This window comes from Syzygium oleosum, unplaced genomic scaffold (assembly GCF_021117445.2).
Source record: "Syzygium oleosum isolate NSW1041296 unplaced genomic scaffold, Sole_v2.1 Sole_v2.27, whole genome shotgun sequence".
In the NCBI taxonomy this organism is placed as follows: domain Eukaryota; kingdom Viridiplantae; phylum Streptophyta; class Magnoliopsida; order Myrtales; family Myrtaceae; genus Syzygium; species Syzygium oleosum.
Window position 1 is genome coordinate 638,789 of NW_026607511.1, and position 16,672 is coordinate 655,460.

At 39.8% G+C, this 16,672-nt stretch overlaps 1 protein-coding gene across 2 annotated transcripts in view; it reads left to right on the forward strand.

The window, feature by feature from the left end:
- Positions 1-825: 825 nt before the first annotated feature.
- Positions 826-16,672, forward strand: part of LOC115684323 (protein NTM1-like 9) — a 40,768-nt gene continuing 24,921 nt past the window's right edge. The window contains exons 1-5 of one of the 2 annotated variants that reach the window (XM_030609060.2): positions 826-1,050; positions 1,208-1,482; positions 2,005-2,145; positions 2,285-2,404; positions 2,502-2,696. In XM_030609060.2, the coding sequence (XP_030464920.1) occupies positions 888-1,050; positions 1,208-1,482; positions 2,005-2,145; positions 2,285-2,404; positions 2,502-2,549 (747 nt within the window). In that variant the 5' untranslated portion in view covers positions 826-887 and the 3' untranslated portion in view covers positions 2,550-2,696. Of the gene's footprint in view, positions 1,051-1,207; positions 1,483-2,004; positions 2,146-2,284; positions 2,405-2,501; positions 2,697-16,672 lie in introns of those variants that run through there. The other variant, XM_056303511.1, reaches the window with a different exon arrangement.

The window sequence follows — 16,672 nt, forward strand, 5'->3', positions numbered from 1 at the left end:
GTCAACCGTTCTTGATTATTCTCTAAAATTTGCTCATCAAACATATGATTTTCTTGGAAGTATGAAAAATAACAGAACATACTGAAAACTTATTAAAAGTTAATTTTTTACTTCCATGTAACTTGGTAAGTTAAAGTCACAAAGTCTCGAGCTCAAATCATTAGAAAAATCACCTTCTTTAAGATTATTCATACGTGCAATGGCAGTCCAAGAAATTTCATATATTATTCTTTTCCAATAATTGTTTCCGCCTAGGAAAGTGGGGGTCATCACTACCCCCTACATCATGATTGTATACATGCACGGGCTTTGACTAGACTTGATCATGGACCTAGCGGCAAACTAGTCCCATCCAGACTTTGAAACCCGTTTTAATTTTTCCAAAATCGGGCGACACTTGAACGGGGACTTCTTGACTAGATACGCTCAGTACTCGACTCAGTCTACCTAGGCGCCACCTATTGATCGAATTTAGCTTTGAATGTTTAGACCTTTGGTCATTAGGTTTTCATGCTTTGGCTCAATCTCTCCAAATACAGAGCTCTATGGGCATTAGCAAACAAACACAGTCCCTACAACTTGGCGCACTTTCCTGGGGAGGGATAGAATGGGAATTTCACCGGTAGCTTCTCTTGCAATCCTCCGCGGAGAAGATAGAGAAGTGTGTTTAGCTTCCCTTCAGAAACAAGGGCTTAGGGAAAAAGGGGGCTTGTGTCACAAGGGAAGACCCGCAAGCAGCAAAAACCAGAAGGTTGAGTCAGTTTTCAGTTCACTTATAAATTGTCGTCTCCAATTGACATATGAACTCGCAAATTCACTCAAACACTCAAGTTCTAAGTTCTAACCATATCACTTGTCTTAGCTAATTAGCCATACTCAATCTCTGTATGGAGCGCTATCAGGTGGGATTCAGATTCCTTCCGACTGAGGAAGAACTCGTCAATAACTACTTGATGAGCAAGGTACTTGGACACAACGATGGTGGCGTCATCCCCGAGCTCGAGGATTTCTATGCGCACGATCCTTGGGATTTACCTAGATTGTATCAGAGTAAGTTTCATGCGTCTACTCCTTCCTCTTTACTTTAGTTGTAGTAAGAATTTCGTTTATCATATTAGTAATTACACATTGACAAGTCGTTCATACATTGTTTGCACTATAGTGTTTTGATAAGTAGTCCTAAATCTTTTGTTGTGCATGTGTGCAGAAATATCGAATATTCCATCGGATGGGTTGGATTGGTACTTCTTTTGCCCTTCTCCTTACCTAGCCCAAAATAGCGAACGTGTCAAAAGGCAAACAAGAAGTGGTAAATGGAAGATCACTTGCCAAAGGGATAACATAAAAACTCGAGACACCAAGGCTTTAATAGGCACCAAGAGGATTTTGGTCTTTTACAATGGTCGCGCCAAGACCGGATGGGTCATGCATGAATACCACATGAATCCCAAACTTCTTAATGGATACTCTTCCGCTTTCCAGGTTCCCCATTTGATCTATCTAAGAATTTTCATTTCTTTTTCATTTGCAAAATATATGTTTTAGGCGAGGCTCAAAGAAAGCAGGATGATGGTTCTTTTGAACTATCAAATAATATCAACGGCTTCCAACAAAATGAGCCAATTAACTACTTAGGGTTGGCACAATTTGTTGGAGCATGATTTATAGTTTAGGAACCGGAGATAACCCATTCAAATCCCGCCAATTGCATGTATACTGCTCTAAATTAGGACCGCCTGCATAGGCCAAAAACCTACGCTTAACCGGTTCAAGGAATTTGCACGTTGTTCCGTGAGCTTAGCCCAGCCTTGCGCTCGATTAAAAAAAGAAAAGAATGACCCAATTACACTCTTGTATCGTGTCATTATTATTTTGTTTTGTTCTGACTATATGTGACGTATATTTTTCAGGTTCCGTTTTTCATTTACATTCTGCATTGTATTCAAAGTGAAACTTTTAGATTCTACCGACTCTAATCTTTGTTACAATTATACAAATTTGCAGATACCCTATATCCTTTGTCGTTTGAAGAGGAAACCGAGTGAAGGCTTGGATATATCCCCTAGTTTTGAAGGAGGATCAAGCGTAACTGATGACACCGCAGCTGCTTCTCAACATGAGTGGACAGAGGACACAGATCAGGAGGTAAACAACTGAAAGGACCGAGCCTCTTTTCTGGATTTTTCTTCCCTAGTCTCACTGGTTTCAATAAAAATATTGTTTGCCGAAAATTTCGGAGTAGTTCAAGAGTTTTTTAACACGAAATTTTTTTGTCCGACATCAGTCATCGTTTCAAGCGACCATGGAATCACTCCCACCACTGCAGACGCTCGCTGACAACTTGCCGAACTACAACTCGTATCGCTCTTTCGTTCCGCAGCCCTGCGTGTACGACGATGGCCAGGTACGGCGTACCAAGCCGATTGTTTTAATCACACGGCAAAACACATTGACCATTCAGTAATTCCTGATTGAACTGATGATCACCATGTTTGATACAGGGCGATGATCCTTGGTGGGCCTTGGAACGTGAAGATTACCACAATTAGCTCCTCAACAATGTGGCCTTGCAGGATCATGCGTTAGAAAGTTTTCATGTCCTGCGAGTGGGTTATGTGTGTTTTTTGTATACCAATAAACATGAGACGTATTTGTACTGCGTATTCCGTACTGCACTTGTGCTAATCAAATGGTTGGACGAATATTAAACTTCAGTTGATTTGCGTTATCGGCCTTCTATTTCCTAACAGTTGGGGCATTTTGCGACGATCCATGTTGGGACTATGTTACATGAATTAGTTCGCTTCGACACCGGACGCTTTTGTATAAGTTGATCGGCGGTCATGTCGGACTATGTTATAATAATGTTGGTTTGAATATAGGAGCAGAAACTATTCAAGAATTCACATTTATAACAAGCCTAGACCAACTTAACCCAGTAAAACAAGGTAGCTTGTCTCGATTGGGAGGTGGAAAGAGTTGAAAAGAAAGTTACAAACGGGTGCATAAGGTGTATTTTGCCCACACCTATATTCACATTTTCCCATGTACAACATCGAATTGAACCACCATTGTTTCATTGAACTTTCTTGTTGCTATTTACGTGAAAATACAATAGATGAAGGGTCATTCGATCAAAAATCATTTCACTCTTTGATGAGTGATATGAGCAAGAGGCTTTGAGAAATGAAAGAAATAGAAATGCTACGACTAGAGCTTTTATTCTCCAACATAAAATCAGAAAAATTAATTTCCTGTTCAAATGATAATTAGTCTTTGTAGTGTTCCTAGTGCATCCGACAGGATCTTGTATCCCTGTGCGTTCGAGCTGAGCTTAATTAATCCGTGTTATATACGAATAATAAATGTGTTGCATGCACATTAACTCTTTAATCTTTTTTCAATACACTTTAGACACATGTAAATAATAGCAATTTAAATGTTAAACCTTTTAGCATGATGCATTTAAATTTTTTTAAACATGTTTAGATACTTCTGAACAAATTTTACATGTCTATGCAGGAGAGCTTGTAATTTCTTTTTAAAATTGTGTTAACAATGTTGTATCTTCTAAGTCTTAGTCAAATTTCAATTTTATGACAAGATTTGTGAACAAATTGCGTTTAGCATGAATCTGACACAAAATGATTATGACATGACCTAATTATGATATGAAATTAGAAATTGCCTACCCAATTCTGCGCAATATCGGAGTGGGACACTAATTATTGTAACTTTAATTCCCAACTAATATCCTTACGATAACTTTGCCTAATTACAATGCTTGACGATATAACTCAGGTCATGCCTTAGTTTTTATTCTATTTTTATTAGACAAATGATAATTTTCTAGTCAAGCTTTAGTTTCGTTGTATATTTATGATTTTAGATAGAATCATGCGAAATGCTCAATTATTTACATGAGTAAATGTAATTAATGCTCTTATCTTGCTACACCTACTAGTGAAATCTTCACGGTCCGTCCCTATTCGAGTAGTAATTACTGGTAAACTATGAATATACTAATCTTTGTTTGAACATTTCTCAGTCCTCTTCTAATTTCAAAGTCATAATCTAGTCTAGTATATGACCTATGGAAAGTTATTGGTATATATTAAAAGCTTACTATTTAGGACAATATACAAACCCAAATTTCACTACTAAATCTACCAACTTTCATGGAAAAGTGGAGGATATTACCATTTCGGTCCTAAATCTATTGGATCGATTTTAATATAGTACTAAACTTTTTTATTTGTTTTAATCTAGTCCTAATCTTTGTATGAAATTTCAATTTAGTCATTTCGATCAAATTTTGCATGAAATTGTTAACATGAAGGTCCAATCATTACTAGTTTTCCTACGCAGCACGCCGGCCATCCGACGTGGACAAATCCTTTCAAAACGAGGTAGTTTTACTTACTTTCCTCTTCACTTTTCCAGATTTTTTTCATTTTTTTTGCTTTTCCTTCTTTTATTTCTTTTCTTTCCTTACTGTTCATCTTCTTCCTTAGGTTTCGTTGTTACTGTTTATCCGCCATTGTCGCCCTGTCTGCCATCGCCGCCAGGCTCTGCATCTCCCCACTGCTCGACTTCAATACCCGCCACACCCAATACGACGAGCTGCCCTGAGATCTGGATGGCTTGAGCTTGGCCGCGGTAGCAATTCAGGACTCCTTGGTCTTCGTTTCGCTTAGACTCGGAGAAAACAAGGAAATAGTTCTGGTGAGTTGGGATTTATGGAGGGTGTGAAGCTGCTTAGAGCTTGGCCTAGTCCCTTCAGCTGCAGAGTCATATGGGCGCTCAAGCTCAAGGGAGTGAAGTATGAGTAGAAGAACGATATGTTGTTACGGTGCAATCCAGTTCACAAGAAGATCTCTGTGCTCATCCATGGAGGGAGACCGGTTGCTGAGTCCGCTGTGATACTGGAGTACAGCGGAGAGAGTTGGCTACGAACTCCTCTGCTTCGTCGGGATCCTTAGGAGAAGGCCGTGGCCCAGTTCTTGACCAAATTCGATGAGGACGGACATCGAGCCATTCAAATCTAGGAGCAACCCGTTGTGTAAGGCGTGGCAAGGGGTGAAGTCAAGTACTGGGGAGATGCAGGGGTGGTGGGTGGCGGAGGTGGAGACGGCGGCAATGGCAGGAAGAACGGTAACGAGGTAACCCGGGGAAGAAGATGAACAGTAACAGCAAAGAAAAGAACAGAAAAGAAATCTGGAAAGTTAGGAAAAAATTAAAAAATCAAGACCGCATTTTGAGTAAATTTGTCCACTTCGTATTGCCAGCGTGCCACGGAGGATAGCCGGTTGTATTGGCACGCTAATAATTTCGAACGAAATTATCCAAAAAAGTCCACATTGAAATTTAACGTATACCTTTAGACTACTGGTAAATCTTTGCTAATTTTTTCTGGAAAAATGTGTTCCATTGAACAATGCCAAATTGGTCAAGGTGACAAAGGTCAAACAAATTGGAGTGGCTTTCACTTTTAACATTTCCTTTTTCAAATCTTACTATGCACACATTAGATTTGTTTTTTGTTCATTCTCAAACAACCCAAACTTTCACAATTTGTAAATGCCGACATGTAGATTCATATATAAGTTTTTTGAAATTTTTAAACATTAAATAATATTTTAAATTTTGACAAGAAATTAGAAAATTATTACTTTATATAATTCATTTATACCAACAAACAAACTTTTAGTAAATTATCAAATCCACTCATGATGAACAAAATCGATTGCAATAATCATTGGAAAGAAAGAAAATTGTCCATAAAGTCTTCAACTATTGTACAACAGCTAATTTAGTCTTAAACCTTTTAATTATGTCAATTTAATCCTAAACCTTTTAACGATATGCCAATTTAGTCCTTTAGCCAATGTGAACGCGTCCCGTTCTACGTAGACGACTGGGATGATTTTTGCAAATTTTTTTAATATTCTAAAATTTTTCCTTTTTTTTCCTTTTCCTTTTTCCTTTTTGCCCCTTTTTCCCTCTTTTTTTTTCGGCGGTAACTAGTCGCGAGGGCTGGCAAGGGCCATGCTCGTGCCAGCCACCTAGCCTATGGCAAGGGCGAGGAAGAGAGGAAACAAGGAAAATGAAAGGAGAAACTCGAAATGGAAATAGGCGACATAAAAAATAGTTCCTTGTAACTAAAAATTAGTCATGTAACTTAGGGGTGCGACTCGTCGGCGAACTCAAGCTCTTACTTGAGACTAATTGGGCACTTTGGGTCCGTATTTGAAACTGATTGGGCAGTTGAGGTTCTTATAATTTAATCCTAAATCTTTTAACGATATGCCAATTTAGTTCTTCAACCAATGTGAACGCTATCCTGCTCTAAGGAGCACGACTGGGACGATTTTTGCAAAATTTTTTATATGCCCCTTTCCCAACTTATCAGCCCTGATTTGTATTTCTCGATGATCAATCAGACTGGAGACAAAGTTTTACATGATATGACACAAAAGTTGGTGCAAATGCCAGCGGTTAAAGGCCCACTAACAAAGATTTCTGAATCTGGAACTCTTTATGATCCACGTTTTGTGATGCTCTTAATTCTCATTTTCTGAATCTTAGAAAGTGTTTTTGTAAGGTGAATTGGCTGTGGTTGGCCTATTCAGGAGCTTCCATTAATAAACTTCATAATTCTTTTTTTTCACTGAAAAGGCTCTAAAGTGAAGGGATCCTTTTTTTTCCTCCTCTTTTACCAGCTTTATAATCCCTTTTTGCATTGCAATGCTTAAATTTTCGAATTCTATCATCTTCTTAAGGTGGTTCCATTGGACCGGATCGGCGAAGGCCGGCGAGGGGGCCGGAGGTCGCCGACCCAACGGCCGCCGGGTCCGGTGACCGCCCAGGGTCGTCGCGGTCGACCGGGGCGACGGGGTGCGGTCCGCGAAAATAGGAACCGATCCTCCCAGTCCGGTTCTTAGTTCCTGAGTCGGACTGGACTGGATCAGGAATCGATCATCCCTAATGTAACTTAACATTTAACCTTTATTTCACATCCAAAACTGATTATTTAAGGCATTTGACAAAGGTTCAATAAGAACCTTAGCTTTTAGTAGACCAGTACAAATGGGTGGGTCGGGTCGGGTTTGGGTCGGATCATAAATGGTCCGACCTAATATATATATGCCCCTTTCCCAACTTATCAGCCCTGATTTGTATTTCTCGATGATCAATCAGACTGGAGGCAAAGTTTTGCACGATATGACCCAAAAGTTGTGCCAAATGCCAGTTATACCCACTTAGAGATTTACTCGATCAAACCATTATGATACATTTTTAAAACTTACTTCCATTTTTGAATCTTAAATTTTGGAAAATGCTGTGATGCCCATTCCGAGATTGAGAGAGTGCAAATGTGAGTTAGCGCAAGGTTGAGTAAGGGCGGGAGAGATTAGTTGAGTTTAAATCAGTTGTAAATTCATTTATGACCCATTTACGATCCATTTACGACCCATTTAATACTAATATTAGACTTCTACCCATTTACTAAATATAACTAACCCATTTATGATCCATTTACTTGATATATGAGTTAAGAAATGGGTTTATGACCCATTTTGAGGTCTAGCTCTTAGTTAAGAACATCAATTTTGCCGAAGAGCATAAGAACTTCATTTTCTATAGTTACAAACTTATCCGAAAGATAGAATATAAAAATATGCCGCTGCCCCGCTGATCACTGTTTGGTCTTCCAAAATTCAAAAAATAATAATAAGAAATCTTATTTGTCATTTCGATGTTCACACATAAATCGTAAACATATATAAGAAAATGAAAACATAATAATAAAAAAATTCTGTGCCCTATGTTCCTCCCTCTTTTTGTCAATTGTTTTCCAAATATATATAATTATAAGATAAGAATGATGAGAAATAATAAGTGCGTTGGAAACTATCCAAAATTAACTTGGCTAAAAATAGGGAAAAAAAGTGGATCATATTCAAAATTAAGTAACACACGTGTAATATACGTGCTACACACGTGCAATATACGTGCAATAAGGGAAGTGGGAGCCATCACTGCCCCTATATCGTTACTATATACATGCACGGGCTTTGACTAGACCTGGTCATGAACCTGGCGGCAAGCTAGTACCGTCCCGGTTTTGAAACAACATTTCAATTTTTCAAAATCGGGCGGCACTTGAATGGAGACTTCTTGACTAGATATGCTCGGTACTCAACTCGGTCTACCTAGGCACCACCTATCGATCGAATCTAGCTTTGAATGCTCCCACCTTTGGTCATTAGGTTGTCATGCTTTGGCTCAATCTCTCCAAATACACAGCTCCATGGGCAATAGCAAACAAACAGAGTCCCTAGAACTTGTCGCACTTTCATGGGGAGGGATAGAATGGGAATTTCACCGGTAGCTTCTTCTGCAATCCTCCGTGGAGAAGATAGAGAAGTGTTTTTGAGCTTCCCTTCAGAAACAAGGGCTTAGGGAAAAAGGGGGCTTGTGTCACAAGGGAAGACCCGCAAGCAGCAAAAACCAGAAGCTTGAGTCAGTGTTGAGTCCAGTTATAAATTGTTGTCTCCAATTGACATATGAACTCACAAATTCACTCAAACACTCAAGTTCGAAGTTCTAACTATATCACTTGTCTTAGTCAATTAGCCATACTCAATCTCTATATGGAGCGATATCAGGTGAGATTCAGATTCCTTCCGACTGAGGAAGAACTCGTTAACAACTACTTAATGAGCAAGATACTTGGACAAAACGATGGTGGCGTCATCCCTGAGCTCGAGGATTTCTATGCGCACGATCCTTGGGATTTACCTAGATTGTATCAGAGTAAGTTTCATGCATCTACTCCCTTCCGTTTTACTTTAGTTGTAGTAAGAATTTCGTTTATCGTATTAGTAATTACACATTGACAAGTCGTTCATACATTGTTTGCACTATAGTGTTTTGATAAGTAGTCCTAAATCTTTTGCTATGTATGTGTGCAGAAATATCGAATATTCCATCGGATGGGTGTGATTGGTACTTCTTTTGCCCTTCTCCTTACCTTGCCCAAAATAGCGAACGTGTCAAAAGGCAAACAAGAAGCGGTAAATGGAAGATCACTTGCCAAAGGGATGACATAAAAACTCAAGACACCAAGGCTTTAATAGGCACCAAGAGGATTTTGGTCTTTTACAATGGTCACGCCAAAACCGGATGGGTCATGCATGAATATCACATGAATCCCAAACTTCTTAATGGATACTCCTCCGCTTTCCAGGTTCCCCATTTGATCTATCTAAGAATTTTCATTTCTTTTTCGTTTGCAAAAAATATGTTTTAGGCGAGGCTCAAAGAAAGTAAGGTGATGGTTCTTTTGAACTATGAAATAATATCAACGGCTTCCAAAAGAATGAGTCAATTAATTACTCAGGGTTGGCACAATTTGTTGGGGCATGATTTATAGTTTAGGAACTGGAGATAACCCATTCAAATCCCGCCAATTGCATGTATACTGCTCTAAATTAGGATCGCCTGCATAGGCCAAAAACCTACACTTAACCGGTTCATGGAATTTGCACGTTGTTCCATGAGCTTAGCCCAACCTTATGCTCGATTAAAAAATGAAAAGAATGACCCAATTACACTCTTGTTTCGTGTCATTATTATTTTGTTTTGTTCTGACTATGTGACGTATACTTTTCAGGTTCTGTTTTTCATTTACATTCTGCATTGTATTCAAAGTGAAACTTTTAGATTCTACCGACTCTAATCTTTGTTACAATTATAAAAATTTGCAGATACCCTATATCCTTTGTCGTTTGACGAGGAAACCGAGTGAAAGCTTGGATATATCCCCTAGTTTTGAAGGAGGATCAAGTGTAACTGATGACACCGCAGCTGCTTCTCAACATGAGTGGACAGAGGACTCGGATCAGGAGGTAAACAACTTGAAAGGACCGAACCTCTTTTCTGGGTTTTTCTTCCGTAGTCTCACTGGTTTCGATCAAAATAATTTTTGCCGAAAATTTCGGAGTAGTTCAAAAGTTTTTTAACACAATTTTTTTTGTCCGACATCAGTTTCAAGCAACCATGGAATCACTCCCTCCATTGGAGATGCTCGGCAACAACTTGCCAAACTACAACTTGTATCGCTCTTTCGTTCTGCAACCCCACGTGTATGACGATGGCCAGGTAAGGCGCACGGAGCCGATTGTTTTAATCACGCGGCAAAACACATTGACCATTTAGTAATTCCTAATTGAACTGATGATCACTATGTTTGGTACAGGGCGATGATTCCTTGTGAGCCTTGGAACGTGAAGATTACCACAATTAGCTCTTGAACGATGTGGCCTTGCAGGATCATGCGTTAGAAAGTTTTCATATCCCGCGAGTGGGTTATGATTGTTTTTTGTGTACCGATACATATGAGAGGTATTTGTACTGCGTATTCCGTACTGCACTTGTGTTAATCCAATGGTTGGACGAAATTATGGATATTAAACTTCAGTTGATTTGCGTTATCGGCCTTCTATTTCACAACAGTTGGGGCATTTTGTGGCGATCCATGTCGGGACTATGTTACATGAATTAGTTCGATTCGACACTGGATGCTTTTATAGAAGTCGATCAGCGGTCATGTCGGACTATGTTATAATAATGTTGGTTTGAATACAGGAGCAGAAACTATTCAAGAATTCACATTTATAACAAGCCTAGATGAACTGAATCCACTAAAACAAGGTAGCTTGTCTCGGTTGGGAGGTGGGAAGAGTTGAAAAGAAAGTTACAAACGGGTGCATAAGGTGTATTTTGCCCACACCTATATTCACATTTTTCCATGTACAACATCGAATTGAATCACCATTGTTTCATTGAACTTTCTTGTTGCTATTTACGTGAAAATACAATAGATGAAGGGTCATTCGATCAAAAATCATTTCACTCTTTGATGAGTGATATGAGCAAGAGGCTTTGAGAAATGAAAGAAATAGAAATGCTACTACTAGAGCTTTTATTCTCCAACGTAAAGTCAGAAAAATTAATTTCCTGTTCAAATGATAATTAGTATGTAACAGTCCGAATTTTCGATCCTTTTCCCGGGATTTAAGAAATGAGTTTGGCCAATGCACTTATAGTGAAATCTCACCCGGAAATGCGCATTCACGGGATGCTAACCTTAGGGGTAGGCCTATTACGGGATTGAGTTCGCACGATCAAAGAACTCGATCTGAGTTCGATCTTCGACCATATGGATTGATGAGGAATGTTTTGAGCCAACCGAGAACCGGTCTATTTGATTGATCGTGTCCGAAGGAACTAGCGACGTACCATCGCAATTATATGACAACCGAGGTTGTCCGGGTAGAGTAAACTTAAACGTGATTTGACTTAGTGTCGGTCACGGGTCGAGAGCGCGTAATCCCAATGAGCCACTCGCAGCCGTAGATAAGCTAAAGTCGCGATTGTTCGATTTTAGTCATTTCTTGAAATTCAGGCCCGGGAATCGAGAATTTTGAAAGTGACAATTTTGAGCTGCCGATGACGTTTTGGCTTGGCTAACCTTGGGGCCACCCATTTCTTCAAAAATGGATTTCGGTTCGGGACCGGAAAAATTACGATTTTGCCCTCGGGACCCGGACGTTGATTCTCGAGGCCGTATAAGATTATTTTTCGAGGCCGATGTCATTTTAGGGTGGCCACGCATATTTGGAGTGGATATGGTCAAAATTGGAATTTGGCTCGGAAGCGAAAAATAATATTATTTTAATCCCAGACTTTGCGCGATTTTCGAGGGCTTAAAAGCTATTTTCGCGATTCCAACGCCATATTATGTTGGCCACACCCATTTGGGGTTAGTATAGACAAAAATTGGAATTTCGCCCGGATGGAAAATGACCGTTTTGCCCCGGGCCATTTTGCCCAAAATTTTGGGAAAATATTAGGGACAATTAAGAGTACAGAAACGGAAAATTGGACCATTTTACCCTTGAGAATCACAAAAGGGTTAGTTTTGAGGGCAAGGGGTATTTTGGTCATTTTGTGGTTTGGTCCAAGTACACTATTTAAGTCAAAATTGGTCTTCCTTCCCTATTCTGTCTCTCCCCTTTTTGCCGTGAAGAACACCCCTTCCCCTTTTATTTTTTTCTCCTTGGCCGTGAGTTCTTCCTTGGCCATTCTCTCCACCGCCGGCGCCGCCGTTCGCCGCCACCACACCGGACCACCCTCAAGCCACCGTCCACGCCGCCGTACGCCACCATCACCCCCTCCCGCCGTCCCTCTCTCTCTCTCTTGGCCGTGAGGCCCTTGGCCACGCTCAAGCCACGCCATCGCCGTCCAAGCCGATCGCCGCCACTCGGAAGTTGTACGTTGTCGCCGTCATCCTCGATTAAGTGTCGCAGCTGCTTTGTTCTAGCAGAAAGTCTAGAACGCAGTAAGTGACTTCCCCCAATCGACACCTAGGACCTCGGGTATTGCTAGGCTCGTTTAGGGTTCGGTTTAGGTGATTTTCGTGGCTGTTTTGGACTGGAAATAGTGGCTGGCTGTTTGGGTGGTGGTGGACTCGATTTGGCAATGGAATTTCGAGGTTTAGGAGGCTGAGTTAGGGCTGAGTATTTGGTGGTTGTGGACTGGTTTGTCGATGGAAAATGTGAGGTTTGGGAGGTTCGGATAGGGCCGTGATGATGCAACGATTACGGTTTGAATTCGTGTGATTTGGTGTGATTTTCGGATTCGTGACTGCTGTACCCGTCCGGTTTGTTATTTTTGTGGAGAATTTTGGGGGCCGAATTTGAGGAAGTTTTCTTCATGAAAGTTGCTCCCAACATCTTGAAGTATAACATACTTTAATTTTGGAATTTTTGGAAATCATTTGAGGCCATTCGGAAGTCCATCTTTGGACCGAAACAAAACTGCCCGATTTAGTGTTCACCCGACCTTCTGGTCTGTTCGAATTTTTATAAATTTTTCCAGGCATATTTTCAAAATACTTCCTTCATAAAAATTGTTGGGGACATTTGTGGTTATAACATATAAAAATTTCAAAGCTTTTCAAGGTGATTTGTGTGTTGAAATAAATGTATTTTGAGGACAAAGCAGTTGTTAGAGCGAACTGATTTTGGTCTGATTTCGAGGGACAAAAAGGCATGGTTACAGATTGAACCAGATTTCGTGTTCTTCATAAGAAATGTTGATCAAGATGTGTTTTATGATATATCCAAATTTTAGAATTTTTGAAGTTCGTTTACTATTTATTTTGATGGGATTTCGGTCACTGTGTAAACTGCCCAGATTTACCCTGATGCTATGAATTGAATTGTGTACGTGGTTGTGTGACTTGTGATTGTGGGCTGATTTGGATTGTGCTTGGGCCGAATGTGATGTGGTGCCGTGCCGTGTGTATGTGGCCGTGAGGTGTAGGGGCGTGATCGTGTGAATATGCATTGAATTCGTGTGCCAAGAGTGTGTGATTGGGTGGCGTGTTCGTGTGACGAGAATGTGAAATTGTGAAATGTGTGTGTGAGGTGTGTATGTTTGGCCGTGCGTTTGTTGGCCGTGTGTAAGTGTGGTTTGAGTGGAACGAGGATACAGAAATGTGGGATTGGTTGGAAAGGATCCGTCCCGGGCGTGTACGTTTACGCGGGACGATGCTGTCCCCGAGTGACATGTGATGATGAAATTGTGTGAGAATGCGTGTCCGCCATGAACATGTGATCACCTAAAATGCCTAATGCGTTATACGGGGCGATAATAATAAGTTGTGTGATCACCAGGACCTTCGGGTCGTGACCTTCGGGTCGATACCGTCCTCATGCACTTTGAAGCAGGTGACGATGCCCGTACGTCCGAAGACGACCATCCTCATGCACTTTGAAGAGCCGTTGGTCGTAAGGAGATGCGTGTTGCGCGCTCATGCACTTTGGAAGAGTGCTAGAGACATGAGCGGATCGGCTTGCGCGTGCATGCACTTTGAAAAGTGATGCTGGTGACGGGCCGTAATAATGTGACTCGAGTCGTAATTAATAATAAATTGGGAAATTGCCGATTATGGGGTGGGCTGGACGGAGAATGCGTATGACATGTAGACGACATTTGCATGCATGGAACATGCATAGGCACGGCATGCGAATGTATGAGAATCGGTGCATGAACGTGTGATTGACATACGTGTGATTATGCGTGCCACGCATGTGCCGTGACTATTGTATGTTGATCTGCACTAACTGCAGGGGTCGATAATTGTCTCGACTATTGTGGTATTGTGATTTGAATAATTGTTTCCAATCGGAGATTGCATGCTAGCCTAGCCTAGGTTGGGTTTAGGGGTGAACTTACCGAGAAGTGTTCTCACGGTTGTTTTAACCAACAATTTCGAACCCCGACAGGACCCATGAATCTCCCGCCACCGCCACCGAACGTTTTGGAGTCCTCGGTGGATGGGACGGTATAAAGGGACTCGGACTCGGAGGACAAGGAATCGACTCGAGTGGGTTTTTGGCGAGCACCATTTTTGGAGTAGTAGTAAACCCAACTTTTCATCCTTGAGTATCGGTTTTTGAGAAAGGCGATATAAATGTAAATATTATGGTATAAGAAGGAAATGAAAAAGATATGTATATTCTCCCTGATTTTTCTCCCTAGTTTTAATTGTCCGGATTTAATTGTTGATATCCGTGGTAGTAAATCGCCGATGGGGTTTTGAGGCCGATATTCTGGGACGTCGCTTGAATCGACTAGAGGCGGTGTCGCGTGCCGTAGGGGTTCGGGGCGTGACAAATAAGGTAGCTTGTCTCGATTGGGAGGTGGGAAGAGTTGAAAAGAAAGTTACAAACGGGTGCATAAGGTGTATTTTGCCCACACCTATCTTCACATTTTCCCATGTACAACATCGAATTGAACCACCATTTTTTCATTGAACTTTCTTGTTGCTATTTACGTGAAAATACAATAGATGAAGGGTCATTCGATGAAAAATCATTTCACTCTTTGATGAGTGATATGAGCAAGAGGCTTTGAGAAATGAAAGAAATAGAAATGCTACGACTAGAGCTTTTATTCTCCAACATAAAATCAGAAAAATTAATTTCCTGTTCAAATGATAATTAGTCTTTGTAGTGTCCTACTGCATCCGACAGAGATCATGTATCGAGTGCGTTTGAGTTGAGCTTAATTAATCTGAGTTATATACGATTAATAAACGTGTTGCATGCACATTAACTCTTTAATCTTTTTTCAACACGCTTTAGACACATGTAAATAATAGCAATATAAACGTTAAACCATTTAGCACGATGTGTTTAAATGAATTTAAACATGTTTAGATACTTCTGAACAAATTTGACATGTCTATGCAAGAGAGCTTGTAATTTTTTTTTTTAAAATTGTGTTAACCATGTTGTTTCTTCCAACGTGCTTGATAATCAAGTCTTGGTCAAATTTAAAATTCACGACAAGAGTTGTGATCAAACTGTGCTCAGCATGAATCTGACATAAAATGATCATGGCACGACATAATTGTGATATGAAACTAGAAATTGCACGCCTAATTGTTCTTGTTATGGGAGTGGACACTACTTATTGTAACTTTAAATTTCCTAATAATATCCTTAAAATAACTTCGCCTAATTATAATGCTTGATGATACAACTCGGGTAATGCCTTAGTTTTTATTCTATTTTTATTAGACAAATGATAATTTTCAAGTCAAGCTTTAGTTTTGTTGTATTTTTACGATTTTATATAGAATCACGAGAAATGCTTGATAATACATAGTAGTAACTGTATTTTTAGCTCTTATATTGCTACACCTACTAGTGAAATCTTCACGGTCCGTCCCTGTTTGAGTAGTAATTACTAGTAAATTATGAATATACTAGTGGGTTAATACTTCAAAAAACCAAACTAGTACATTTGTGACAAATTTATTCAAAACTAATTTTTTGATAACAAAAAACGACAAACTAATACACCGTAACAAATTTATCCTCCATTAGTTTCCGTTAAATTTTACCGTCAAATTACTGAGTTGGATGACACATAACAATTGATGGGTATACTGGTTTCGGGTTTTATCCATCCGTTTGCTATAGGTTTACCAATTTATGATTTTTCGTGATATTAATCTAATTTTACGGAGGGTAAAATTGTCGTAAGTGTATCGGTTTGGGGTTTTTGGTGATTAAAAAATTAGTTCGAAGTAAATTTATCATAAGTGTACTAGTTTTGAGTTTTTCATGATATTAACCCTATACTAATTTTGTTTTAACATTTGTCAGTCCTCTTCTAACATCAACATCATAATCTAGTCTAATATACGATCTGTGGAAAGTTATCGGTATTCATTAAAAGCTTAGTATTTAGGACAATATACAAACCCAAATTTCACTATCTTGATGTCAAATCTACCAACTTTCGGTCAATTTTCATTTGAAATTGTTAATGTAAAGATTCAATCATAGCCAGCCGCGTCAAAGCCAAAAATCTGATGAATAGAAGGACAGTCTTACACTATACACCGGCAATCCGAAAATATAGACAAATTCATTCAAAACGATGTGGGTTTACATTCTTTTTCACTTTTCCAGATTTTTTTTCATTTCCTTCTTTTGTTTCTTTTCTTTCCTTACTGTTCATCTTCTTCCTTAAGTTTCCTAGTTACTGTTCATCTGCCATCGCCGCCAGGCTCTGCATCTCCCAC